Below are 26,262 nucleotides of genomic sequence, written 5' to 3' on the forward strand. Positions count from 1 at the left end.
CTTGCTTTCTTTTTTCCTAGGATTCGGTGTGGGGAATGAACCACAGTTCGCTACATTCGGTCTTTCAGACCAATCAGAGCAACAACCAGCAATCCAATTTTGAGGCTGTGCAGAGCGGGAAGAAGAAGAAGAAACAGAAGATGGTTCGCGCAGATCCCAGCTTGTTAGGTCAGTTTTAATTTGTAGAAACTGATGCTTAACTTGGGAAAAACCGTCTGGAGGTTAGAAATTTTGCTAACCTTAAATGGGAATGTTGAATTTGAACAGAAAAGGTAGTTGAGGTGTCTTCAGAATTTGTTTCAGTATTATTATTTAATGATTTAAAAAATTCTCTTATCAATTTCATGGAAGACCTTTGTCAACTTTCCCTCATGGAAAGGCCTATTCAGTACCTTAGTTATTACCTGGAAACCTTTCAAGTGATTCAGGTCATCAGTTAAACTGCCTTTCCTCTTTTTGAGCTGACCTGTACCTGTTTTATTGAATTACCTTTAGTTCATTCTTTTAAGAAAAGCACATTTTCTGATTCTTTGAGGAGCAGCTTCTGAGGCTTGTCTTTATTCCTCCCTACCTTTTCACATAAGCTGACCGCCCTGGTCAGGAAAGAGGCAAAGATCTTAATGAAAAAGAGATGAAAAGCTGTCACAATGGAGATGATGACATTGTTAGATGTCCTTTTATGTTTTTTTCCTTTTCTCTATCTTAACGCTGATGTGAGGATGGTAGTTAGCCAGCTCCTGTAGCACTGATGGAAAGGTTTCTTTGAAGTGGCATCACGTAAAGCGAGCAGTGTGGGATGTCTTGTCACTGTAGTATTCTTGTAGAATGAACCTGTCCACGTTTGTGCTGTCTGTGACAAAGAAGGGGGCTAGGGCACCACACTGAACCAGGGTTTGTTGTGCTGGTGCTCTATAGCTCATGCTTCTGTAAAGCAGCTTAGTCACCTGTAAGTCACTGCTTTTTTTAAGGCTCTGACAGAGCCCTGCCTTTGGTTTTATCTTCCCTCTTATTCTCCAAACAGTCAACAATTAAATCAGTAATTTCTGCACTGAAGCATTCTGAACTCTCCAGTAGAAACGTGACTGGTGCCATCCCTGGGTCCCAATCCAGCGAGGCTGATCTAGGTCTTCAGGCAAATAATTTCAAACCTTCTCTGTGGGATGTGAAGAGGAAATAACTAAATACAATTAAGAAGCTGCAGCTGTAGGAGAACTAGCACATGCAGCTTCTTAAAAATCAGTGCACTCTGTTACACAAGAGCTCCAAAACCTTTGGGTAAGGTACCACGAGAGGGAGCCAGGGCAGTTTTCTTAAACCTGCAGAACCAGTGTTTGAGATCGGCTGAAGAGAGTGGCTGTGAGAAGCGGTTTGTTTTCTAGGACAGCCAGTCTCAAAATAATGAAATGTCAGGTTTGCGTTTAGTAGCCTTACACAGGAAAGCTTTTTTTCTCATACAGCATATGGGGTTGGTACAACCATAAAAATTGGTTTTTGATTGGGAAATTGCATATGATACATTGGATGTTTTCATTCTAGAAAGTGTTTTTACTTTAACTCCCCCTTTTCTCATGTGCATCATGTCCTCAGCACTTACATTTCAGAGGCTGGGTAGAAGTTTAGGTGCATCTTGCACGTAGCCCTGTGTAACTTTGTACTTTTTCACGCTGTATTCCTGAGAGAGGAGATGGCAATTCCATGTATTTCCATATGCTGTTTTGCACCTAGGTTTCCTAGGTGCATGTGTTTAGACTTCAAAGTAAGGGATAGAATTGCTCACATCCCTGCCTAAGCCCCATCCAGCCTGGCCTTGAACCCCTCCAGGGATGGGGCAGCCACAGCTTCCCTGGGCAACCTGAGCCAGGGCCTCCCCACCCTCCCAGGAAAACGTTTCTTCCTAAGATCTCATCTCTATCTCCTTTTTGCTTTGCAGGGTTTTCAGTGAATGCCTCATCAGAGCGGCTCAATATGGGAGAAATAGAGACTTTGGAAGACTACTGAGCATGTGCAAATCAACTGGCTTTTCCTGCACCTGTTAACCATGGATTCTCCGTTTTGGACACAGTACTCTCCACCATGCGTTCTTCTTCTTCGCCTCGCAGCGAGTCACAGAATCAATCATCTCAGGCTGCTTCCTCTCGCCTCAGCAAATCCTTTCTGCCCAAGACTGCACAGGCATCGTTCCTACTGTCAGCCTAGAGTCGCGCAGACTTTGTTCCGAGTCCTGGGAGGGTGGGAGGTAGGATTCGTTCACAACAAGGCTGATTTGGGCAGCAAGCTTTCACTGTGCTGTGATTTCTTCTGCTGACATACCTGGAAAAAAAAATTCAATTGGGATTCTGCAAACCGTTGCTTCCCTCTCCTGGTTACTCTTACCACATCCAACACGTGCAGTCACGGAGAGAGTGAGAGAGAGTTTGTGGTTAACAGATGTTGGTCAAAACCAAAACGCCACACAGATACTGACTTCCGCGCTCCATCAGGGCAAGAGGTGCTCTCCCGAGCCAGGAGTTGCATTCATAAGCTAACCTTAGAACTGGTGGCAGCAGGAGAGGGGCAGTGGTGGGCGCAGTTTAGCTTGGGTTGGTTTGAAGTTGCACACACCCTGCCAGCCCTTCTCAGCACATTATTTTTGGAGGGAAAGCTCGAGGCTGTCTTCGTTAGGTGGTGATGCTGAAGCTGGTGGAGTTCCCTGTCGGCATACTCCGGCCTTCCTGGACGTGTGGGAACTTCTTCTCTGGGGAAAAAAAGGGGGTGGCGTCTCTTCTTTCAGGTTGAATTCACCCCTTAAATGCTACCTTCGGAGGGTTAGGACCAGTTTATTTTGAGCTCTTTTCCTGCAAATTTGTCTCGTTTAAGAGACAGTAGGATCTTTACTGTGTGGATCTTTAGTCTTTGGTGAGGGTGAACACTGGCTTTCAGATTATGTCCCCCAGCAGTCCTAGCTAGTTGTCACTTCAAGCAGTGCTTAGGTTAACGAGCAGAGAAGCCCTTTTGTCACGAAGAGAGACTGTGGAGGGCGAAGCTATGTGCAATGACGGCCCTGCGTATCTTCCACAGCTTAAACTACTTCACATGCCTTCACTGGGATCCATAATGTTTAAGTATTTATGGAATCATAACCTTCCTCTCTCACCGAAAGATTAACACCACCTTCCCTTCTCCACCCACCCACCCACGTGCACACACCACAAAGGAAAGAAAATGAAAACTGCCAAATGCACTTAGTTTCAACCCCCTGGTCCCATCTCCCATTCCCAGAGGGTTATAACCTGCCAAGGGAGATACGCTACAGTTTTGGTGGAGTTGTGTAAAGGTGTCTGTCTTTGTCATCACTGCCTAAAGAAAACAGTTCGAGTTGTTCAAGAGCAGTTTGGCTTTGGATTTTTTCGTTTGGTTTATTCATTTTTGGGGTCACCTTCCCCTCCTCCTCTCTCTTCCCCCTGCCCCCAAACATGTACAGTAACTATACAGAGACTGCTGCAGACTTGTATATAGTTTTTGGATCCAATAGCATGGAGAGACTTGGAACTGTTGCAAATCTGGTCTCCCTGTCTCCTTTGCTTTGTAAATTCATAAAAGGGGGAAGAGGGGTAGTTAAAATGTTTACAAAACTTTAAACTCCCTCTGAACTTTTGCCAGTGTTGGGGGGGAAAAAGAGAGAACTTAAATAAAACCTGGTTGTATTATATCTGAGAGAAAACTTTCTGCTTGCTTTTGTCGAAGCTGAGTTTCTGAGATAATTCCCACTGCTAAAACTGACCCAAAACTCGGCTCTCATCAGTTTTCATCGAGAACCAACAAGCAAACACACAGGATGTGGAACAACCACTGCTTTATTTCTTCCCTGGTGAGGAACACCGGTGGGTTTTTTTTCTACTTGATAATTTTAGAGTTCACGTAAACACCAGGAAACTGAGATTGGAAAATCCTGACAAGAAAGCTTTAATTTCTCCCCCTCTCTGCACAGAAACATGTGCATTCACGTGTATGTTTATGGAGATCAAGCCCTGGCTGGTTTTCTGTAGCTGCAAACACTCGGCCATGGAGCCTCTTTTTGCCAGTTGATAACCACCCACCCACTCCCATTCCCTTCCCTAAATGAGAGGGTTTATTTCTCCCCTCAGCATAAAGTCCACACAGGCACCTTGGAGGCTTCCCTTTTTAAACAACATCTTATTTGCCTCTTTTTTTTTTTTTTCTCCTCTGTGCTTGTTTTTGTGTGGAAAATCCCAGTAAAAGTTGATGATAAATATCCTTCTACCACTCACATGATCACAACGGGTATGAAGCCAGTAGAGAAGGACCTTCTGCAGTAGCTTTGCATTATGTTCAGCTGGTGTTTTGGAGAGAATGGTACATGTTTAGGCTGATGCTTTGACTTTGTTTTAATGTCTTAATTTTTTCTTTTTTTAGGTATAAGGTGTCTGGCTCATAAGTACTTGCCCTTTTTTTTTAATGGTATGATCTAGTTTCTACCAGCTAATTTTGGACTGTTCTGTAATGTGTAACAAATAAGCAAGAGCCTGGTAATTTCCAGCTCAGCTGGGGAGCAGGAAAGGAACAATTTGCCCATTGCTAAATGAAAGTGCAGAAATGCAAGCAGGGAAAACGTGCAATGATATATTGAACCCCAAGAACCTTGCTGGGCTCCTGAGAATCTGTAGCTAATGGTCCAGTGGGGGAGATCTTGCTCTTAGTATCTGAATGTTGCGACTTCTGTGTTTAGCATGAGGGTGAGATGCTGGTGTTCAGGCTGTACACTCGGGTGACTGCCCTGTCTCCAAACAGGGCCTGTGTCTGTGTAGCGAAGGTCACTTGTATCCACAGGGATGGGGAAAAACGGGAGCCGCAGCTTTGTGTCTGCTGGCGGATATCTATGTGTGTGCCCACAGCTCCTTTTCAGACGCCACACAAATCTGCAAAGCTACTGGGGCTTTGATCCAGGTTGACAGATGATGTGGAGTTTGATACTAGGGATGCCTGAGGTTTCTTTTGAGCACGTTTTGCCAGGTTATGTCCCAGCTTCTGCTGCTGCAGGGGCAGCGCTCAGGCCTCTGTTTTCCCTGCTTCCCCTCACAGGCGGGCACTTCTACTGCAGCAAACGGAATTACTTAAAGGACACCTGAACGCTGCCTGGCAGAGAAAGCCAAAAATCAAAGAGATGTGTTAGCAGAACAATCTGGATCGGAAATTTAAGACAAAACTTACTTATTCTCTATTTTCAGAGCTTAAAGAGCTGACGTTGGGGATGTTTATGTGCTTTATTACATTTTTTCTGAACAGAAACTCAAGTATTTTGTCCTCAAATCAACTTCTGTCCCCTGACAATAAGCTGGAGTGTTTCCCTATTTACACCCTTCATCATTTCCCAAGTCTCTGTTGGTGCAAATGTGTTTTGAAACAAGCCTCAGTTTTCCTTGCTGTGAATGTTTCCTGAGCCCCCTCGGAGGAGCAGGGGGCTCTTGCAGGAGGTCGGGTCTGCGCAGCTCAAATCCGAGGAGGATTGTGGCCTTGCCTGCTACAGGAGGCTCTCGTGGAAGATCGTCCCAGGTTTTAACGGGCAGTTCTGCCAGCAGAGACCACCCACGGCTCCTAGTCCGGCTCTGTAAGTATTACACCCAGAAACCAGGGATGCTACGGAGCCGCTCTGGCTTAGTTTCAGAGCATTTTAGCTTCAAAAGATTGAGGCCCTTGTTCTCTCTCCACTGTGCCCACTCTGGGAAGGCGACCGCCGCCTTCCACGCCGAGGAGAGAGCGCGGCCTCGCACACTCTGCTTGGTTTGGGGTTAGCTGCCCCAATGGCCCTTCTGTTTCTCCCGTGCTGCGGGATGATGGGCCGGAGGGGAGGCGTTCCAGGAGCATCCCGTGTCCTCTGGGAAGGGCTGGCCAACAACGCTCGAGTGTGCGCTCCCTGCCAGGGTGACGGGTGCTAACGGCTCGGCTGCCTATGGGGTTAGGCACAGATTTTAGAGGGTGGAGCTGCCTTCGGGAGGAGGTGTGCTCCGCAGTCGGAGAGAGCGAGCCTCCACCGGGCTCTGCACACTCTCTGTCCACTTGCTGGTGTGAAGGAAACGTTTTTAATAACCTGACTGGACAAAGTTTTTATTATCTCAGTGAAATTTCTGAGTTATTTTGTACTTTGAAGAGTTTTAAGAATTCCTGCTGATGCTTTTCCTGAGGGAAGCCATGCCCTACCACAGAGTCCTTTGCCTGATCCTGCTAACGCTCTGCGGCGTCCTGGTCCCTGCTGCGCTGGCAGGTAAGGAGCTTTGTTTGCATTTAAAGCCCAAAAGCACAGGAGAGCTCTTACTAACCTGCCTCTCCCTTCCTCGCGTGCCTCCTTTCCTGCCTGTAGGTATGTACTGAATCGAGTCACGGAAACGCTTTGGAGTCTGGTAGCGAGTACGAATATCTTCTGTCTTCAGGCCATGTTTCTGTGGAGGAAAATGGAGAAAATGCTTTGTGCTTTTTTCCAAAGCTGAACAGCAGTAGCGGCTACGGGAGCATTTGTGGCAGTAGGTTAGGAGACAGGGCAGGAAAAATTTCCGTCTGGCCCAAGCATGTGTGTGAACTTCTGGTTCCTTCTCCATTTTCTGCTGTAGCAGAGCCCTTCACAGCTGCCCGAAGCAGCAATAGGAACGCGTCTGTGACAACCCTTGGCTCAGCCAAAGGCCGGGGTGTGTGTCTAAGCCGAGCTTGTCCAGCGTGGACAGGTGGCAGCGCTGAGAAGCTACGTGGCTCTCGCTGGAGTTCAGTGAGGTGATGGGAATGGTCGGTGTCAGGCACTTCTTCCACGAGGCGCTGTTTGAGGGGTTGGTTAGTGATTCCAGCCTTAGCTACGCTGGCCCAGGTGGGAGCTGAGGGTGCAGTCGGCCTCAGCTGGGCTGAGCTGGGCTTTGCTGAGGAAAACCGGCTTCTAGGCCAGCCCCATGGATGAGCTCTGAGTGTACGGGTGGGAATGAGCTGCCCTCCCTCAGGGCCTCTTTTCCTGAGGGAGGATGAAGGGCTGGGTGGCTCAGGCCAAGATAACAGGCAAGAGCCAGCACTTGTTTTCCCAAACTCTTGTTCTGCCTTCCAAGACCTGGAGCAAGGCTGGATTCCACTTTCCTCCCAGGTTGGTCTCAGGGTCTTGCCTACCAAGGGGATCCTGGCCAGCAGTCTAGCAGATGAAATGACTTCTTTTTAAAGGAGCTTTCCTCAGGTAGGGGAATTCTCTGCTGCCTGGAGCTGGACCATGCATGGGTGCAAGAACAGGACCCCTGTAGCTGCTCTTTCCCCCACAGAGCCTCCCATTCTAGGACACCTTGCTGGGAAACCTTTAAAGTAACTAACAAATGCACATTAAAAAGCAGCTCTTTTCCTTCTCAAACCTTGAGCTTTGGTTTCTCTGTAGTGGACGGTTAATCGCGTAAGCACAGTTTCAGTTTGTCGCTTGCTTGCACTCCCAGAAGTGGTGACAGTGGCCTTCCCAAAACCAGGTAAGGGGTTTTAACTGTTAACTGTATTTCACTCTGCAGAAATTGGTTCATTTCCAGTGAAAATTTGATCTGCTTCCTCTCTGAGCTAGGATTTCTTTGAAACTACCTGAAGTTTCCAGTATTCGGTGCTTATTTGCTCTGTCTCCTGCCTTGCCAGCTTTCCTGTGTACTTGCTCTTGGCTCGGCGTCGCAGCCATGGTTTGCATTGAACTGTCTCTGCCTCCCGTGTCACTTTGGCCCGTGAAATACCTCACGTTCGCTTAATTCCTTTACTGGTGACTCAGAGTGGGGCAGCGAGGCCAGGGGCTCCTCAAGAGCTTGGTACCCATGAAGGCCACATTCTGATCCCGGGGCATAGGAGACCTGCTGTGCTTTCTCGGTTCACATTTTAGAGGCTTGAGGCCCTCTGAAGGTTCTTCTTCTCTGCTGCCTCAAAACAAGACATGAGAAAAGCAGCCTGTATCATCAGCCATCCCGGGAGCAGGAGGGTTTTCTGCTGCATTAGGAGTTGGGGAGGTACCTCCCCCCGAGACAGGGGCTTTTTGATGCACAGTGGAATTTTTTTTTCTGCTTTCCACCCCATTAGAAAAGGAAATTTCCTGCCTTGTGCCGACAGAGAAGGGAAGGACACCCAGACAGCGCTCTGGTCTCCGTGCGTACGCATGCAGCGCTGCTTTTCTGTAAACAAGTTTATTTAACATTCACGAGAACCGCACTGCGCTGCACTCGCGCCCCTCCACTGGCCCGTCACAGGCTGCCCTTTGTGCTCGCTCTGAAGGCCTCTTTTCATCCCCGCGCTGGCCCGGCGCCCGCTGGGGCTACCTGGGGCTGGACAGCCCAGAGCTGGCCTCGGAGATCCCCAGCCCCTGCCCTCCTGTGTCAGCAGCTCGTAGTTAACGGAGCAGAGCAGGACGGGAGCCTGGGAGAGGGCTGCAGCTGGGCCTGGCCGTGCACACCTGAGCTCTGCGATGAGCCTTTCCTTCCTTGTCGGATCGAATTTTATCACAGTGGTGACGCGGGGCTACCTGGTACCAAACCCCTGGGTAAGTGCTCAGGAGTTCAGTGAAATGGGAAGGATCTCGTCGGCAGCTGAGATTCCCATCGGGGGAGGAAGGCAGAGCAGCTTTGGTGGGTCGTGTACCTTGATGTGGCTTCTTGCCCAGCCACTCTGATTTCCTGGTCTGTGTGGTCCAGGCTCTGTAACTGGAGAGAGTGTGAATTTCTCCTCCGAGTTCCTGAGCTCTTGCCAATATCCCATTTGTCAAAGATGGGGAACAACCGAGTCTTTAACCCTCTTTGTCCACGTCATCTAGGTGCAACAGGAAACGGAGCCAGTTCAAGGACTTGCCACACAGCAAATCCTTTTTGCTTCCGCTTCCTCCAGGCCCCGTGGCACTTCAGCCCAGAGCACAGGGGGATCATGAAGAGTTTTCTTTTTCTATCAGCAAAACCAGTTTCAATACACTGAATGGATTCAGAGCTCTAAGTGATGTGGAAGTTAAAATCCTTTGCCGAATTAATTGTGTATGTATTTTGTGACTAAGCTCCAGTGTGGGCTCATGAACATCTTTCTTTTGAGCTAATGTGGAAATACATTCTACTGCTGTAGCACATCTGAAGCACATAGTGGGGAAAAAAGGAGCAGAGCCAGAGAGTCTTTGTTATGCTGAAGGAAAATGTACAGAAGACCTTGTCCAAGGACATCATTCTGTAGCGACTTGGGTGTCTTGATTTTCAACAGCAGGAAAGAAAAAGATTATTAGGAAGCTTTTAATATTGAAGTTCTAGAATGTAAGAATTGGTAAATAGGTTTTGTCAGGCCAATATCTTAGAACGGTGCAGTTGTTCCACCAGGTCCATCCGAGCTCCCGGCAAGTCTTTGTAGACCACGACTCGAACTTGCTCAGCACCACTCACTGCTCCTGATGGATTTCTGGTGTTGGTACCAGCTCCCGGTGAAGGTTACTGGGCTGGAGTTGGAGAGCGCGCCAGGAAGCAGCATGTGGCCATAACCTTTCCCTCCCCTCCGCGGAATGGATGTAACGTGGAGACACAAACACCTGGAATGAGGTGTGCAAACCCCCAGGTTTGGTGAAGGATGTGAGCAGCAGAACCGGGCGCCGTTAAGCTGATGTACAAAGTTGTGATTGAGGAAACTCCGCAGAGCTTAGGTTACAGCAGGTGCCCTTGCTTCTCTCCAAGGGCTGCTGAGCACCTGTCCCCTCACTGTCACTGTGAGCATAAACTCGTCACCTGTGGACGAGAAGGTCTCATTGTCATCTCCTGTTGACAGGCTGTGAGGTGCTGAAACCAGCTGCTGCAAAGAAGAGAACTGGCCACTGGTGAGAGTTCTCCAGGGACTAAGATGTTAGGCAGCTGCATCTGCCTCCCTTGTAGGGAGCTTCTGGTTGGTTGGTCGGGATATCCTGAAGGATCATTCAGATTTGATTGGCTTCCTCAGAGGGTTGTGGAGACCTTTCCAGTCTTACCTTCCAGCCCCTGACTCTCTGGAGCAGTGGCTCTCGTGTCACTTGTGCTGACGGCTCGTCCCACCTCCTTCTCAGTGAGCACAGACCGAAGGGGTTTGTCAAGCTGCCAATGGCCTCCTCCCTTCTAGGTCTCGCTGTGGTCCTGGTGGGTCCCGGCAGCATTCCAGAAACTCACCGTCCATTTCTTGGTAGTGTAGAAGCTCCGGTATTTCCTTCCCTTCTTCTGATCTCAGCTGTAACCGGCCTGTGCGGGAGAGGGAGCGCGCGCGGCGCAGCAGAGGGGTTTCTCTGAAATAAGGGGGTTCGTAGTGTCAGTGTGTGGGAAGGAAGAAGTGCCCCCCTCCGGTACAAAACACTGCAATACTTTCAGTCTGTTTTTGCCTGGAAAACCCCACTAACGAAGACTATTCCATTTCTTTCTCTTGAGCCTCCACAAACTCTGTGGAGCAGCAGTTGCTCCCTCTGTGCCCCAGTGCTGAGGCCGGGTTGATGCTGGGGCAGAGCTCGCTTGTGCTGCAGGGTGGAGGGAGGTTTCTCTCTTCTCGGAGCACCCCGCGCTGCAGCGGGGACCCTTGGCGGGGGGGTTACCTGCTGACCTGTGCCAGGCAAACAAACACCGGGACGGCACCAGGTGGGTGTTCCCAGAGCCAGGACCCATCCCAAGACTGATGGCGGCGCACCTACTGCTTGGTGCTCTCACCTAGACCTGGAACTCCCGGGCTTGTGATGTTTGATGTGTTTTGAGGGTGTTTCTTGTTAGTTCTTTATTTCTACCAAGTTCCTGGGTAACGGGGAAGCCGTGCACTTACTGGGCCTTGGATATTTGGTTTCCCACTCGCTTTGCGTGGCCGGACGCTGTGCCCTGCCCCAGGCTGGGAGGCCCTTTCCCCGCGGAGGGCGGCTGCGGCGCTGGGGCCGTCGGGGAGGCGTTCACCGGGGGCTCAGAGCCCGTCGCTGTCAGGGTGACAGGGGCCGCACGGGCCGGCCTGGCTGCCCTGGTGCCGCTCGCCTTGCAGCTTGTGCTTAGAGCCCCGGAGTCCTGCTGATGCACGGGGAGCAGAGCCCTCGAGGGACAGGGATGTGAGGGACTGTACCACGTCAGCAGTGGAGCGGAGAACCCATCTCCTGGCCTGGGCCCCGTGCCTGTACTTGGAGCCCCTCGTGTGCCGCTCGGTTATTAGCTCCGTGCGTGGGTGTTGGCTTTGGCACCTGACGCAAGCTCCATCCTTCCCCCTCCTTTCTTGCTTCTGCTGCAGGGCCGAAGCGGGCGTGCGGCGTTCAGCGCTGCGACCAGAGCTCGGCCCCGGGAGCCGCTGGGACTTCTCTGGCTGTTGGAGAAACCAATGGGATGCGTGGGGATGCTTGGATGGGCGGCTGAGCTTCTCACGTGGGTGGGAACGGAGGAACCGGAGCACACGGGCTGCTAGTTTAGGAGGGAAAGTCTAAGTCGTGGAAAACAAGTGCTGGTTCGCAGCAGTTTGCGCTCTCCCGGGCTGCAGCGGTTTGTGCTGGCGAGCCCGGCCGGCCGCTGGCTCTGGGGCTGGGGCCTGCGTCTGGTTTTGCGTCCCCCACCTGGCGCTGGCTCTGGCAGCACCGAGGGCAGGAGCCGAGGAGGCGGCCGGCTCTTAGGCCGGGCTGGGGATGCTGTTCAGATGCGGGGATTTTGCTTTGTGCTCGTGCGCGACAGTCGCTGAGCTGACGGCTCCTGTTAGAGGCACCAGCCCTGACCAAAAGGAGCTGCGTTCCCTTTGGTTGAAGCGCCGATAAGGTAAAACTGCAAGAACTTAGGACAGAAAACTCCTGTTGAGTGCCTTCTGCTCCCTCTGTGAAGGTGACCTGAAAGCATGTTTTAATCAGATGAGGAGAATTAATAAAATACATATCCAGAAGCCATCCAGGACTCTATCCAGGTCTTAAAAATCACTGAGATAATAAACAAAGTGGAATATTTCCTCTTTACTTGGTTCTCAAAAGGAAGCTCTGTGCCCTGCTTAGAGCTTTTTAGGAACTCAATGTACTGGGACAGGAGAGGCTTTCTGGGACCTGTGGGTCTGGTTAGGGAAAGAGCCTTTGTGCTGCAGTAGGAAGGGGGGCACTGCCCCCTCGTCCCTTTGAGGAGTGGGACTTGGGAAGCCTCCCTGGCTCTGTTGGAGATGCCCTGGTCACCTGCACGGGGGTACACCCGGCTTTTTTGGCTCTTGAAAGAAAACCACTCTTGGGAAACGCCCCAGTGCTGTTGTCCCCGCGCGGTGGGAGCGGCTGTGGTGCCGGTGCTGCCCTGGCACTGGGGGCAGTCAGGAAGGTCGTTGGTAGAGTGACTCCTCCACGGGGAGTTGATCCACTCGCCCAAGCAGCCAGGGACCAGGGCTCTAGAAGCGATGCACGTTTGGTCTGTGCCTAAACCTGTGGCTTCCTGATGCCCCTCTTGCCAACTACGCAGCCCCAGCTCTGCTCGCTTCCTTTCCCTGTTGTTTTAACTGCATTCACCCACTAAATCCTCTGTTTTCCGTGGCTCCATCCTCTGTCGCTAAAGGGCAGGATTTATGGAAGAGCGGTCTGCTGGGGATGGTGCTCTGGATGGGGTGGGAGTCTCCAGCTCTGCTGGCTGGTTTTGCAGGACGTGTTGGGAACAGCCCTGCAAAGGGCTCCGGTGTTTCTGGGGAGCCCTCGTGGGGCACAAAGCTCTTGCTCTGGGCTGCAAGCTCCGATGCAGCGACCACGGGGGCACCGAGCGTGTGGGGACGTGGTACTCGCTGCTGCTCCCAGCTTCACGCCGGGATGCGTCACCCGCACCGAGCGCTGATGTCGCTGCTGGGCTGAACCCCGACAAGCCTCTGGGGTTCATTGGTCTGGCATCGCTCGTTGGGCCAGAGTGAAACCTGGCAACTGGCCCGCTGCAAGTCCCTCGGCTCTTACGGCTGTAGGGAGGACTTTCCAAACTCCTTTAGGTCCCTGTGTGCACGGGCAGCGGAGGGGAGCCTGCGGCCGTTGCTCCTCCTGCTCCTTTTGGCGCGGCTCCTGCGGGAGGGCAAACCTCGGAGGGGCCCGTTGGCACCGCGTCAGCTCGCGCTCTTCCCCCAGGACGCTGGCCGCCTGCGGAGCGCTGAGGGGTCTCCAGGCACAGAGAGTGGGGGCTGGCGCTGCCGGGATGTGCTGCTGCCTCTTGCTGAGCCAGGGAGATCCTAGGGGAGCCTGAGTGTGGAGACATGGAGCCAGGAGGCCTGGGAATACCTCTGCCTTGCCCCTGGGAGGTGTTTGCTCCGTCTCCTCTGCTGCCCTTTTTCCCAGCCCAGAGGCCTGTGGTGTCAGTTTAGGTGGGGCCCTGGCACTGGATGGTGTTTGCTTCCCCCTCCTATCCCTCTTTTTTCTCCATCCCCGTGTGACATTCCCAGTGGTTTAGGAGGGAGCTGAGGAATGTCTCCTGCTCCCGCCGGAGCCCCCTGCACAAGAGCGGCATTGACGGGAGCGTCGGCTCAGCCACCCGCAGACAAGGAGGGCTCTTTGCTTTGGTCTCTGACCCCACAGGGGCAAGAAATAACCGCAGCTCAACGGTTGCATCAAACGGAGCCCGGCGGGGCTTTCATCTCCCCGCACGGCGCGGAGGTGCGGCAGAGGGAAGTCGAGGCTCTGGGGCTCCTGTTCGGGAGTCGTGTCCTGTGCCGTGCCAGCGCCTCTGGCATCCGAGACCGCGTAGGCTGCTGGGGCAGGACAGACGCGCCCCGAGAGGCTGTGAATTTGGCCAGTGCGGGTGGCCGGGTGGCTTCTGCCTGTGGCAGGAACGTGACAGCCCCTCCCAGCCCTGTTCCACGGGCATCCGTGAGCAAACCTGGCTGGGGGGGACGACGCGGGGCCTTTAGGCGGAGGTCGTGCAGTTGCAGGGAGCTCCGTGTTGTCCCGTCTGTGCCGTACGCTGGGTTGCCACAAAAGGCTGAACATTAGGAAAAAATTTTTCATGGAAAGGGTGATTGGTCCCTGTCCGAGGCTGCCCAGGGAGGGGGTTGAGTCCCCTTCCCTGGAGGGGTTTAAGGGACGGGTGGATGAGGTGCTGAGGGACATGGGTTAGTGATTGATGGGAATGGTTGGACTTGATGATCCAGTGGGTCTCTCCCAACCTGGTGATTCTATGATTCTAGGAAAAGCCTCTGGCCATGTGGCTTCTCCAGGACACGGGCGTTGCCTCTGGGTGCCAGGGCTCTTCGGAGCTGGTTCCTTGGGCCGCCCTCCCTCCTCTGTGGGGCCCTGGGCAGCAGCCGGAGGCCTGTGCCCTGTGGCCACCCGGGTGACAGTGGGTGCTTGTTTCCCAGCAGAGTATTCGCAGGGCTCAGTTCCCACCCTGTGGAACGACCCCCCCGAGCTGCCCTCCGGCGCGGGCCCCTTCGATGCCGCCACCACCCCGGCTCGGCTGTCGGATGCCACGGCCTTCGCCCCGTACACCCCCGAGCCGGAGCCCGAGGACACCACCCGCCTGCACCGCCTGGACGCCGGGGATGGTAGGTGGCTGCCCGTGCCTTCTCCTTCCTTTGAATTTGCTCTTTATGGGCTTCTTGCTTCCCAGGAGGTGTTTGAGCCGCCAGAGGTGGCCTGTCCCCTGGGACCCTCCTGAATTGCCTCTTCTGCGGAGCGCCTGCCCTCCCCAGGGCTGCTGCCGAGGCCTCTGTCCCTGCCCCGGGGACCCGTCGCGCAGCACCCCCAGCAAGTGTCCCCGGCACGGGCAGGGCTCGCCAGGGGAGGCACCTCGGGCCCCCGGAACGGGGAGTGCCAGCCCCTCTCCTGCCCCCCAGCTCCAGCAGCCGCCGAGCGCCTCTCTTGGCGTGGGGTTAACGGGAGAGCCGGGCGCCCAGACTGGCTTTGTGGCAGCGTCCTTGTCCCTGGGAGCTGGCCAAGGCAGGACTGGCTGCTGGCCCCGGGCAAGGGCGCAGTGCCGCTCGGGCACAGGAGCTGCTGGGATGGGCCCAGAGGAGGCTACAAAGATGGTCAGGGAGCTGGAGCACCTCCCAGAGAGGACAGGCTGAGAGAGCTGGGGAGAAGAGACGGCTCTGAGGAGACCTTAGAGCGACATTCCAGCACCTGAAGGGGCTACAAGAAAGCTGGAGAGGGACTGTTCACAAAGGCTGGTGGTGATAGGATGAGGGGTGACGGGTGTAAACTGGAGAGGGGCAGATTTAGACTGGACATAAGGAGCAATTTCTTTACCATGAAGGTGGGGAGGCCCTGGCCCAGGTTGCCCAGGGAAGCTGTGGCTGCCCCATCCCTGGAGGGGTTCAAGGCCAGGCTGGATGGGCCTTGGGCACCTGATCCAGTGGGAGGTGTCCCTGCCCATGGCAGAGGGGTTGGAACTGGATGATCTTTAAGGTCCCTTCCACCCTGAATGATTCTATGGTTCTATGACACTTGCTGGGTGTGGCGTGATCCCCGTAGCCCTTTCCCTCTGGCACCCGCTGCCTCGGCTGACCTGACACTGTCTTGTTCTCTGTCCCTGCAGGCTCGCTGGGCCCTGGAGCTATCGGTGCCATTGTCATTGCCTCCCTCCTGGGTACGTCTGTGCTGGTGGCCTTGGTCGTCATCACGCTGAGAAAGTTCTCTGCCTCCTGAACTCAATAAAAGATTTTGCTGTAACACAACCAGCCCGTCTCCTGCCCTCAAGCGCTCCTGCTCCCCCCCTGCCCAGCGCGGAAATGGCAGAGGGCACTCCAGGCCCCAGGTGCTTTTTGCTCTTAGCGTGCGGCTCCCTGGGGTGCACCCAGACCTGGCAGAGTCCCCCCTGTGGGCAGGAGGGCCCTGGGGGAGCGCGCGGCTCTCTTGGTCTGGCCTGGGTGGTGGTAAGTGTTGGGTGTCACCCTGCACAGCTCTCCTTGGGGCTCTGGTTGGTGTAACCCACCCTCCTGCTTCCCCATCTCACCCCACATCCGCGTTCACCCCGTGGTGGGGCCAGTTTTCCCCGTCCCAGCAGAGGCGGTGAGCGGGAGGAAGAACACACGCGTGTTGCTTTGGCGCTGGCTTGCTCAGCTATATTTCATCACACGGAAAAACAAGACAACGAGAAGTTCCCCTCAGTTCGCGGAGGCCGGGGGGGCTCCAGCCCCTGCTTGTTGGCCCCTGGCCTGGCCCTGGGCAACACGTGAGACCACAGAACGGAGGCGTGCAGGGCTGGGGCTGAGGGACGAGCGCTGGATGCCACTCGGTGCCTGAAAACGGCACAGCCTGGGCCAAGGGGCTGGAGTCCTAAAAAGTCACAGCAGAGCAGGAGGGGCTGGAGTGAGTCCCAGGGTTGGCATGGAGGCGTGGGACGGCAGCCCGGAGCCCCCAGGAAATGCGGTGAGGAACTGGCATCCTGGCACTGGGGCACCTGGGTCCAGCCCCTCCGCTGTTTCCAAGGGTAAGGGAGCATCTCTGAGCCGTGTCCCAGGTGGGTGCGTGGGGCTGCAGGGCCTGGGCTGGGCTGGCCACACAGCTGGAGGGGCCGGGATGTGGCCATTTCTCAGGTAGCTCTATGGACTTGGAGCTGGAGCTCCTCTGGATTCTGCATTAGAGAATTTGTGGCTCCTGCAAGGTCTGGACCCTGAACTGGACGTCTGGTTGCCACCGACGCTGCTGTGGGCGCTGGCGGAGGGCTCGATGGGCCGCGTCCCCACTCAGGGAGCCCAAAGCACCAGACTGCAGGCTGTGGTCCATCCCTGGTCCCCAGCTCTGGGCTGGGATGAGCTGCGCAGGGCCTGGAGGGGCCAGGGCAGGCACAGCCCTGCTGGCGGTTGCCCCGTGCTGCTCTGGTGACATGGAGAGGGGACGCTTGTGCTCTCCCTGCGTGGCTGTGGCTCCCACCTGTTGGGTGCTGGAGACTCTGGGGCGGCTGTACCGGGGCTTTGGGGACAGCCCTGGCCCCTCCTGCAGCTGCATCCAGCCTCGTGCCATACGTCCCACGTGAACCTGGGGCCCCGAGCTCTGCTCCTGTGGCTCCCCAGTGTCCTGCTCTCTCCCTACAAGGCCACCAGCATGTGCGGGGCTGGCACGTGGCTCCGTCGCTCTCCATCCCCTTTCGGAGTGTAACCGTGGTGCTGCCGCAGTGCCTGGAAGACTCCACTGCGATGTTACAGAAAGACCGAAGAACCGATTTCCCTGCTGGATCCTGGCAGCAGCTCGGGAAGGGCCCGTGGTTGAGAAGCCCTGGGCTGCGGCCGCGTGTGGAGCTGAGTGGAGCGAGCCGGTGGGTCCGTGCCCCGGCCGGGGCGGGAGCTGTGCCCTGGGCTGCATGCGACGCTCAGAGCCACAGCTGGAAGGAGCGAGGAGCCCTCTCTGCGGGCCACGGAGCGTTTGTTTATATACACGGGTGAGCCTGTACAGGGGTTGGTGCGTGGGTTACGAGCATGCAGGCAGCGATCGCAGGGCAGCAGCTCCTGGGGTAACGTCCCTCGCCTGCTGCGTGGCCCTCTGGGTCTGCTGGTGCTCCCACGGTCCGTGACGGGGTGCAGGCGGGCACCTCAGCAGCAGAGCACGAGGGCCGGGTCAGCTGGGAAAGGCCGTGGTCGTGGGATTCTGCGGAGGGACGGCGGCTGTGGAATTGGGGCTGCGCCGCGGGGCAGAGCTCAGCTGGGCTTTGAGGCCATCGGGCAGGCAGAGGCGTGGGCCAGGGCCGGCGAGGCCGTGGGTGCAGCAGGGCCGGGTAAGGAGCGTTTTGGAGTGTTTGGAAGTGGACTGAGGGTGTGCCTGTGGGAACGGGCCCAGAGGCTTCGCAGCAGGACTGGCGAGGTGGGGTTCTTGGGGCTGGTCCCAGCCTGGAGCCACCGGGTTGTGAGAGACACGGTCAGACAGTTCCTTTGCTTCCATCTCTACCCCTGACAAACGCAGCTTTAAGAGGGCCCCAAACTCAGAAGGTGGCGATGACCTGCAAGCGCTCAGACTGGGTGATGTTAACTGCTGTTACGTTTGTGGCCGCGTGCCTGTCCCAGCTCGCAGCACATCCACAGGGAACAACTGGGGTCTGCAGGCTGGCACCCTCTGGCCTCCAGGCTCTGTCTGTTTGGCTCGTGCTCTGTGGGGCTTTACAGAACACCTGGGAAAGGGTTATTTCAGCCAGGTCAAAGTGCTGGTCGCCAGGGAAGGATCAGTGCCGCAGGAAGCGTGGGGAGCAGCCCAGGAACTACAATCTGTTTGTTCAGGGGGGCCTGTGCCTGGTGTGGCATTCCAGGTCCTGCACCGCAGTCTGTGGCACCATCACCACGTCCTCCCAGCTGGCAGCCTCTGTCCTCTGCCCCTCTCCCAGAGGCACCGCAGAGACCTGGGGACACCTGTGGTCATTGGCGGTTCCTGCTGCCCAGTTTCCTCCGCTGACTGTCATCCGACTTGTGCACTCGGAAACACTCCTTCAAGTTCTGAGCTCGGATTTTGGGGTTCAGGATCTCCTCCCCCATAGAACTGGGGAACCAGCCCCTCTCCTGGTCATGAAGGCGCTCTCCAAATATCCAGCCTGAGCAGAGACAAGACAGAGGTGTAAGTGGGGAAGGACTGGCCCTTGCTGCTGCGCTGGGACAGCTGTGCTGGAAAGAGCCTCTGGTGCCTTTTGGAAGCTGCTCAGAGGCCTGTGCTGGAGCAGACGTAGTTTGTGAATCCAGCCAAGGAGGCCCACTCGCCTGAGCAGCGCTGTGTTTGGACAACGGGCTAAAATGACACCAGCAGAAAGCAGGCACTGCTCTACCGAGCGCTCCCTGCCGCCCCCGATGCCACAGGAGCAGCCCGCAGCAGAGACCCAATGGGACTGAGTTTTCTAGCTACAAGTGTGCCCTGGAGACGAGGACAAGGTGGCTGCAAAGCATCGTCATGGGAAAAACAGCTCTAGCCAGCATCTGGAGTGGCTGCATCAGCCCCCCCGTGGCCTACAGCCAGTGCCAGGGTGGCTGTACCGGCTTTGCCACAGCTCAGGGCAGCCTGGATTGGAGTCTGTTCAAGTTTTAGGAGGAGGCAGTAGCTCTCTTGGCTGTGAAGCCAACGCTGAGGACTCTCCCTGGCTGGAGGACCCTCCTGTCTGTTTGGCAGCCACCCACCTCGAGTGCTGCCCAGCCCCGTCCCATCCCCCGTACCGTCGTCTGTCTTGTCCAGGATGTTGAGGACGTCGGCCAGCTCCAAGGACAGCTCGTCCGGCTGCTGGGCCACGTACGGGTGGACGCACTGGATCTGCGGGCAGTCTGCCGGGGAACAGGGCACGCGTGAGGGCCGGGCTGGGACAGAGCCTGCCCCGCGACAGCACGGCACCAGCAGCTCTGCAAATGGCCCCTGCAGAGGCTGAGGGTGCCCCAGCACAGGGATGGCCCCAGGGCGCGTCTCTGCAGGGATCTCCCCCTCAGTGCCACCCCTGAGCGGCCTGGGTGGCCGGGAGAGCACTGGTGCAGCCCACACGGCTTGGAGGGGAGCAAGGTCTGGGCCAGGCCCAGAGACGAGTGGATATTGATGGTGGAAACACAGGGAGACTCCCAGGAGAAGCTTCAGTTTCAACAGAGGCCCCAGACCCAGGGCTGGACTGATGTCGGGACAGAAGTTGCTTAGGGATAGGGGTAAAGAGCTCCTGGTTCCTATGCTGTTTCTCTTACCGACAAGTCTTGATGTAAATGAAACAAATTTGGTTCTCCGGTTTGGGGCCAGTGAAATCATCCAGCGCTTCATTTCGCTCCTGGTCAGGGAAGACAAACCAAGGCTGTGAGCGTGAGACAGTTGTAGGGACCCCAGTTCTCCTGCCCAGCCAGCCCTGGCATCTCAATTCCTCCTCTCCTCTTCCTGCCTGCCTCCTCTGGTCCTGGACTCGCTGGCGAGGCTGCACCCCCCTCTCACACACTGGCTGGGACGTCACACGTGCCACAGAGCCCTGGGCCCTGCCCCAGAGGCCTGGCTTGCTGCAGGGCCACCCTGGGGACAGGCTGGCTGTCCCCACAAGCAGCAGGGGACAGGACAGCTTCGGAGAGCCAGCAGCAGCATGGGGACCTGGCATTGTCTGAGTCTCAACCAGCAAAGGCAGCTCCTGGCTGGGCTGGGTCAACAGGAGCAGCTTTTCCTGTGGAAAAAAGCAGTTAAGGGAACCATTTATTCCCACAACTGCTGTGTGGGAACATTTAAAGGGCAGAGCTGATTAATTCTCTTACAGAAGAATGCTGTGGCACACCAAGGGTACCGCTTGCTGGGAAGCGGGTGAGATGAGACCCATCTGAAAACGTCCCCAGACCCAGCATGCAGCTACGCCTGCAGCAGGAGGGTGAAGATTTCACAGGTGCTGGAGAAACCCCAGGCCTGGTGATCCCTGGAGGTTTCCCTCAGCCCTGCTTGGAAACGGGGCAGTTCATCTTCACAGGCTGCAGCTCCTGCCTGGAGGAGCAGCTGCGCTCCTGGCCCCGAGGGAGCCGGAACTTTTTACCTTCGCAGACGGTAGTTTTAAAGCCTGAACTTGACACACATCTAAAGCCACCGGAGTGTCTTCTGGGAGGAGAGGCCTAAAAGGGAGATGTGAAGGACGAGTACTGGCAGGCTGATCTGTGGGGCTGGGGACACCTTGTGCTTCAGGGTTGAAGCCTGATGCCAAGGACCCGTGAATCCACTCGCAGCTGCAGGTCAAGCGCAGCCCTTCACACCGTGAGGGACCCGTGCTCTGAGGGGCTGGCGTGTCGAGATCCAGCCGAGGGCCTTGCCATGGTTGTTGCCCTATCTGCAGGCTGACCTCGCAGCTCTACACAAAGCTCTTTGCAGGGCTCTTTGGATCCTGCTCACAGCCCCTGGCTTCTCTCAGCCTGTGAGGGGCCCACCAGTCCTGCTCCAGCAACCAGATGTGTCCAAGAGTACTGTCAGCTCGCGGCAGAGCCCGCCCAGGGCCCACCAAGCTGCCACCAGGTAGGTGTGGGTTCAGAACTGTGGAACAGACGCACCAGTCTATTTGGCACCCACTTATTTCTTTTAATTCTTCAGTTTTCCAGTTTGTGCCCAGTTCTGTGCCTCGATCATCCCTACAGCTCTGCAACAGCAGCCTTCAGCAGTTGCTAGCTCATGTTTCAGTGCACAAGACCTGTTAGCAGGCCACGTGCTGGAGCGCATGCTCGCTGTGGCCATCTAGAAGAATGGGACGGGATGTAGGAGCACAGAACTGCGACTGCCTCCCCTGAGCTGAGGCAAACCCTGGCCTGGTTTATCGTTCTCCACGCAACTCAGTCTCGCAGACGTCAAATGTGCGTTTGCCCTGCGTAACATGACTGATGCCTCTATTTTCAGTCCAGCAAAGCTGCAGTGACGTGACTGGGGAGAAGGTGCAGTGGCTCACAGTGCTTGTCTTGCAGACACTAGAGTTGCACTGGGCTGGGGTTCAGCTCCTGGAACTGCAGCAGGATGTGGTCCCAGCTGGAGCTGGTGTTCCTTAAGGGATATGGATGTCAAATGCTGACCTACTGACAGCAAAGCATTATCAGGATGGGGTTGCACAGCATCCTAAGCAGCTGTTTAGCTGGTGGTACTCCCACATGTACTTTTTGCAAAGGCATATAGTGATAGGATGCGAGGTCATGGGGAGGAACAGATTTAGACTAGACATAAGGAGGAATTTCTTCGCTATGGGGGTGGGGAGGTCCTGGCCCAGGCTGCCCAGGGAAGCTGTGGCTGCCCCATCCTTGGAGGGGTTCAAGGCCAGGTTGGATGGGCCTTGGGCAGCCTGATCCAGTGGGAGGTGTCCCTGCCCAGGGCAGGGGGGTTGGAACTGGATGATCTTTAAGGTCCCTTCCAACCCAAACTATTCTACGATTCTATGTGTAATAACACAGATGCTGTGCATAGAAAATATGGGCCTAGTAAGGCTTGGGTCAGCAAGGAAGCCATGTCCTGTGTGCCAAAACAATCAGGTCTGTGTTAGTGCAGCTGAATCATTTGCCCAATGTGAGCTTGTTGGAGCCTGAAGTGAAAAATCACAGAGCCTCAGAGAGCCAAAAAAATCCGTATCCAGGGAGACAAAGAGGCCCTGAGCAACAGAAGGGCTGCGCAAGATCGGCATCGGCTGTGGAAGGCACTGGGGGAGAGGCAGCTTCTCCCACCTTTGCGTACAAGCAGGAGGCGCTTAACTTCACAGGGCTGATCATGCACAGCCTTGATCTTGTAAATGGTTTTAGCTTGATGGTTGGACTTGATCTTAGAGGTCTTTCTCAACCATAATGATTCTATGATTCCAGGCAAACCAGCTGAGCTGCCAGAGCATGCACAGCATACATCCTGCTTGTTTTTACTGTCTGAATATGCTGTGAGCCGTAAATCTGTTGGGCTCCCATGCTGGGGCTGATTTCTGACCAGAAGTGGGACCTCTGCCTGCCTGACCCTGGTAAGTCCAGAGAGCTGGTGCCCGTGCAGGGCGTGCAGCCCTCACGTGGGTGCAGGGAGAGAGCAGCGCTGAGCATCAGTGGGGCCGACTGTTGTACTCACTGGGACGATGCCTTCAGCATGTAGCTGGCCTCCCGGTCATCTGCGTTCTCCAGCAGCCTCAAGATGAAGACATTGGCTAAGCTCTGCCCCTGGTCCTCTAGCTCCTCTACCCGAAGAAGTCCCCGAGGAGCTGAGTCGAATACTTGGTACTTGTCCCTGGGAGAGGTTAAAGAGGAGGTTAGGAAAAACTGCAGTGATCCCAGGAGAATTTGGCTTCAGCCACCCTGTACTGAGGACACAGACCAGGAACCGCTGCACGACAGGAAATAAAAAAATGTCCTGCTGTGGGATGGGATGAGCGAGCAGCTATAAAAACCCACCACAAAGCAAGAGACCTCCTTGCTCTGCCTTCAACATCCCACATGGCCTAGAACAAGTTGCTTGCTCTTTCTGAGCTCCTCGTGTTGTCCCACGGACGATGTTCCTTCAGAGGGGACTGTAAGGCTTAATTCATTCCTGTTTGTAAAATGCCTCTGTGTTTTCTCGATGCAAGCTGCCGCAGAAGCAAAACATTTCCAGGCGTACAGACACTGCGGCGACAAGTTTATTAGAAATGTTGGACTAGCAAGATGCTCTCTACTGGTGAGTCTAGTTAATGCTACAAAGAACGCCTTGTTCTCTGGGACCCATCTGTCTGTGGTGCTGTATTTCACTAGTCTCTAGTTGCACAAGACATAGTCCAAAGCATGATGATGTTCTCCTCCTCCTGAGGAAGGTCACACCATGTCAAATATAACTGCTAGCCTCATGCCGAAATTTATACCCCTCCCAGCTGCTCAAATTTTCTACTCTGCCTTCTTAGAAGTTTAACTGACTGAATCTGAGCTATTCTTCAGGCAGCGATGAGTCAAGAGTCACTTCCTGACAGGAAGACAGGCCTCCTGAGTCATCCCACCAGTTGAGGTAGCTCACTGGTGGATAAACAAGCCCCAGCCCTCTCTGCTGGGAGACCTTGCCTGGAATCCGTTCAGGTCCTGTTTGCCGTAAATTTTCATCAGGAGAGAGCTGTGCCACCCATGAAGAGTCACCTGTGCTCAAAGACAAGGTGACTGCTGGAGCAGGGTGCACAGGTCAGGCCACGATGCCCTCCCTTATGCCTGGGTGACAAGACAGAGACAGAGCAGCACAATCTTGGATAAACCCAGGGTCAAAAAGGACTAACGAGGTACCCTGCATACTGTCTGAATTTTGCACTCACCCAGGAATTTGCCGGCAAATTACCAGCAGATCATTGAAAAGGAACAAGTAGATTTCTCTGAAGAGTTTCTTGGTGCGAAGTGTTCGTGATGTCTTCGGACCATTCATTTGTTGGAGTTCCCCCTGCTTCAGCAGCCAGCGGGAGTGAGAGATGATGGGAACGGACTACAAGTGAGGAAAAGAAGGCAAAGATCAGACAAAGAGAGGGCAGTGTGCTCTGCCATCTGCACCACAGCCCAGCACAGACAGTCAGGACAGACACAGCAAGGGCCCAAGAATGAACACTCAAGGGTAGCGATGCTGGAGTGCCAAGGGCTGCATTTAAACACCAGGCTACGCCTTGCAGAGCCTCATCTGTCTCTGGGCAATCCTAGGTTTCATCACCAGGACTCAGCCTTTCTGGCCAGGGAGACTGACTTTCAAAAACCTGTATTTGGCCTTTTCACTACAAAAACCAGGTTAAATGGTTTCTCACAGCTTGGGTCTGTCCCAGCCAGGGGGATAATACTCTCCATGCAGCCAAGACAGCACTTTGGCTGGAGTTCTACCACATATTGTGTTAAAACCAAGAAGCTCAACAAAGCACATTTTACTTTAGAAGAACACTGCGCATCCAGTCAAATGACTGCAGTATAGGTAAATATATGTGTAACCGCTATTTTTCCACCTTCCCTCCCACCTCGTGTTTGTCACATGCCCTGTGACAGGTCTTTCTTTCCATGCTCTTTTCACTAGAGAAGCCCTGCCTGCACCACTGCCCAAGACGGAGCTGCTACAGGGATGAACCCACTCCTGCCTGGTGTCACAGCCTCAGCTTTACAAGAGATGAAGGCAGCCTTCTAGCTACGCCAAGCTAATCCTGTGGATTGTTGTCTAGCCCTGACACACTGGTAAAGTGCTCTGGAAAAATCAAATTCTCGGGTGCCCAGTGTGGCTTTCCAAACAGTCTCGAAGTTTTTTGCTTTAATGGTCCAGGTATGTAAAAAGATTGTTGGGAAGCTAAATATGCTCCTTAAAGTTTGTGATTCAGACAGATCTGAGTAGCATCTCCACAGCACTCAAGAAAAGTACTGGCAACTTTATACCCAGCTCTGGAGATTTATGGCATATATTAAATAAGATCTGCTTAGACTCTCTTAAATATTGATTCAGTCATTCCATGAGTTGAGCCAGAACAGAACATTATTAGGTAATTAGAGACTGTACATAAACACAGGGATGAATTACAATGGTGGGACGGTCTTCACTTTGGTATTTTCCAGCTTTAAAATGTTTTGGTTTGTAGCTTTCATCTTGCTTTAATGTAATTTGTAATATAAAATAATAGCTGAAAGCTCACCTGCATTTTGAAAAGAGGTGAGAGGGAAGAGCCAGGACTGAGTGCTGGAGCAGGAGCCACCCACTGCGCACAGGGGGTTTGCTGCCAGTGTGTCACATCTGTGCACACACACAACAAGCTGGCCTCAGTGCTGCCCCTGGCTCGCTCTCTCTGCAGCACGCACGGAGATCGCACGCATGGATGCAGTGCCTGCGGCAGCAGCATCCTTACAGAGGCTCTGGAGTGGGACAGTGTGGGTGATGCCATCACGAAAAGGAGCACAACGAGGTTACTACCGTGTATGTGCACACAACACCTCGATGCTGTTATCTTGCTGTCTGCAAAGGGTTACCAGGCTATGCTTATACCTTGATCTTGAATTCCAGTTTCTTCTGGATGCTGATCATCTGCTCTGTTCGGCTCATCTTCCTGACACCTTCATTGCATGCTTTCACCACCTGGAAAAAGAAGAGTGGACAGATTTGCCTCCACTGGCCTTAAGCAGGTAAGTGACAGCGCAGAAAGGCCTGACCATGACAGGGTAAGTAAGTTCCCTGCTGTAAAAGGAATTGACCAAGCTAAATCCTTCTATCAGCACTGTATTTGAATGGAAAAAGAGAAAGGTGGCGGGAGGAAATCTCACCAAAATTCCCCAGACACCCAGAAGGTATTATAGCTGGAAGCTGATGGTCAGAGGACATTAGAAGTCTGCATTCAGTAACTGAGCCAGGCAGCATTAAGCAATACTCCTGGTGACACAGCTCATTTTCCAGATCCTGACACACCATGTATCCTCTTTAACCCCAACGAGGGTGTATGAGCAGTATTATCTTCACAAAGAGAATGAAGCCAAAGATCTTCGTTTCAAAGATGTAAATGTTGTGGTTCTGCCAGGCATCACCAGATGCCAAGGCTATAAAATATCCAGGGAAAGGGATGGTTCATCATACAGAGCCCAGCTGTGTTCTGAGTACAGACTTTTAACAGAAAAACCACAAGGAACGTGCAGGCACTACCCTGTTACAGAGACCTTAACCTAGATGCCACTGCCTGTTTCATAAGGAGCAACTCTCTTGAGACCTAGCTAGGCAGAAAAATTATGTTGGAGAACAAGCTCCACTCTGTGCTCTGCTTCTGTTACTCAAAATCCATCAGGCTATCAGCAACTGAAACCTTGATCAGCTCTTGACTCTCAAATAGAATACCTACAGAGAAAACATGCACGCGTGATCTCTGTTGTGATGCCTGAACCTAGTTGGATATTAGGCATGTGAACTGAAACACTTAGAGATAAGTTACCATGTGAGAGGAGTTACCAAACTGATCACGTGAGTCACTGACAGCTGAGTAG

General features: G+C 54.2%; 3 protein-coding genes across 26 annotated transcripts in view; 2 read left to right on the plus strand and 1 right to left on the minus strand.

Annotated features, from left to right (window-relative positions):
- GIGYF2 (GRB10 interacting GYF protein 2) overlaps positions 1–3,686 on the plus strand; it is a 74,898-nt gene extending 71,212 nt beyond the window's left edge. For all 13 annotated transcript variants that reach the window (XM_069865008.1, XM_069865010.1, XM_069865006.1 and 10 more), the window contains 2 exons: positions 21–168; positions 1,931–3,686. In XM_069865008.1, the coding sequence (XP_069721109.1) occupies positions 21–168; positions 1,931–1,998 (216 nt within the window). In that variant the 3' untranslated portion in view covers positions 1,999–3,686. The remainder of the gene's footprint in view (positions 1–20; positions 169–1,930) is intronic.
- A 140-nt stretch (positions 3,687–3,826) lies between these two features.
- SNORC (secondary ossification center associated regulator of chondrocyte maturation) lies at positions 3,827–15,588 on the plus strand. 6 transcript variants are annotated; one of them, XM_069865070.1, is made up of 5 exons: positions 3,827–3,847; positions 4,414–5,605; positions 6,180–6,259; positions 14,272–14,457; positions 15,450–15,588. In XM_069865070.1, the coding sequence occupies exons 2-5, from the start codon at positions 5,427–5,429 to the stop codon at positions 15,557–15,559; spliced, it is 555 nt and encodes a 184-aa protein (XP_069721171.1). In that variant the 5' UTR covers positions 3,827–3,847; positions 4,414–5,426; the 3' UTR covers positions 15,560–15,588. The 6 variants fall into 6 exon arrangements, with proteins under 6 accessions (XP_069721171.1, XP_069721172.1, XP_069721173.1 ...); XM_069865071.1 differs by lacking the exon at positions 3,827–3,847 and having other exon boundaries at positions 4,003–5,605; positions 14,275–14,457; XM_069865075.1 differs by lacking the exon at positions 3,827–3,847 and having other exon boundaries at positions 5,475–5,605; positions 6,146–6,259.
- A 361-nt stretch (positions 15,589–15,949) lies between these two features.
- The window catches only part of NGEF (neuronal guanine nucleotide exchange factor), a 54,357-nt gene continuing 44,044 nt past the window's right edge, over positions 15,950–26,262 (minus strand). For all 7 annotated transcript variants that reach the window (XM_069865034.1, XM_069865033.1, XM_069865035.1 and 4 more), the window contains 6 exons: positions 25,280–25,369; positions 23,595–23,758; positions 22,397–22,552; positions 19,546–19,625; positions 19,039–19,143; positions 15,950–18,428 (listed from right to left, as the gene is read on the minus strand). In XM_069865034.1, the coding sequence (XP_069721135.1) occupies positions 18,256–18,428; positions 19,039–19,143; positions 19,546–19,625; positions 22,397–22,552; positions 23,595–23,758; positions 25,280–25,369 (768 nt within the window). In that variant the 3' untranslated portion in view covers positions 15,950–18,255. The remainder of the gene's footprint in view (positions 18,429–19,038; positions 19,144–19,545; positions 19,626–22,396; positions 22,553–23,594; positions 23,759–25,279; positions 25,370–26,262) is intronic.

The sequence above is a fragment of the Phaenicophaeus curvirostris genome, chromosome 10, assembly GCF_032191515.1.
Source record: "Phaenicophaeus curvirostris isolate KB17595 chromosome 10, BPBGC_Pcur_1.0, whole genome shotgun sequence".
NCBI classification, from domain to species: Eukaryota; Metazoa; Chordata; class Aves; order Cuculiformes; family Cuculidae; genus Phaenicophaeus; species Phaenicophaeus curvirostris.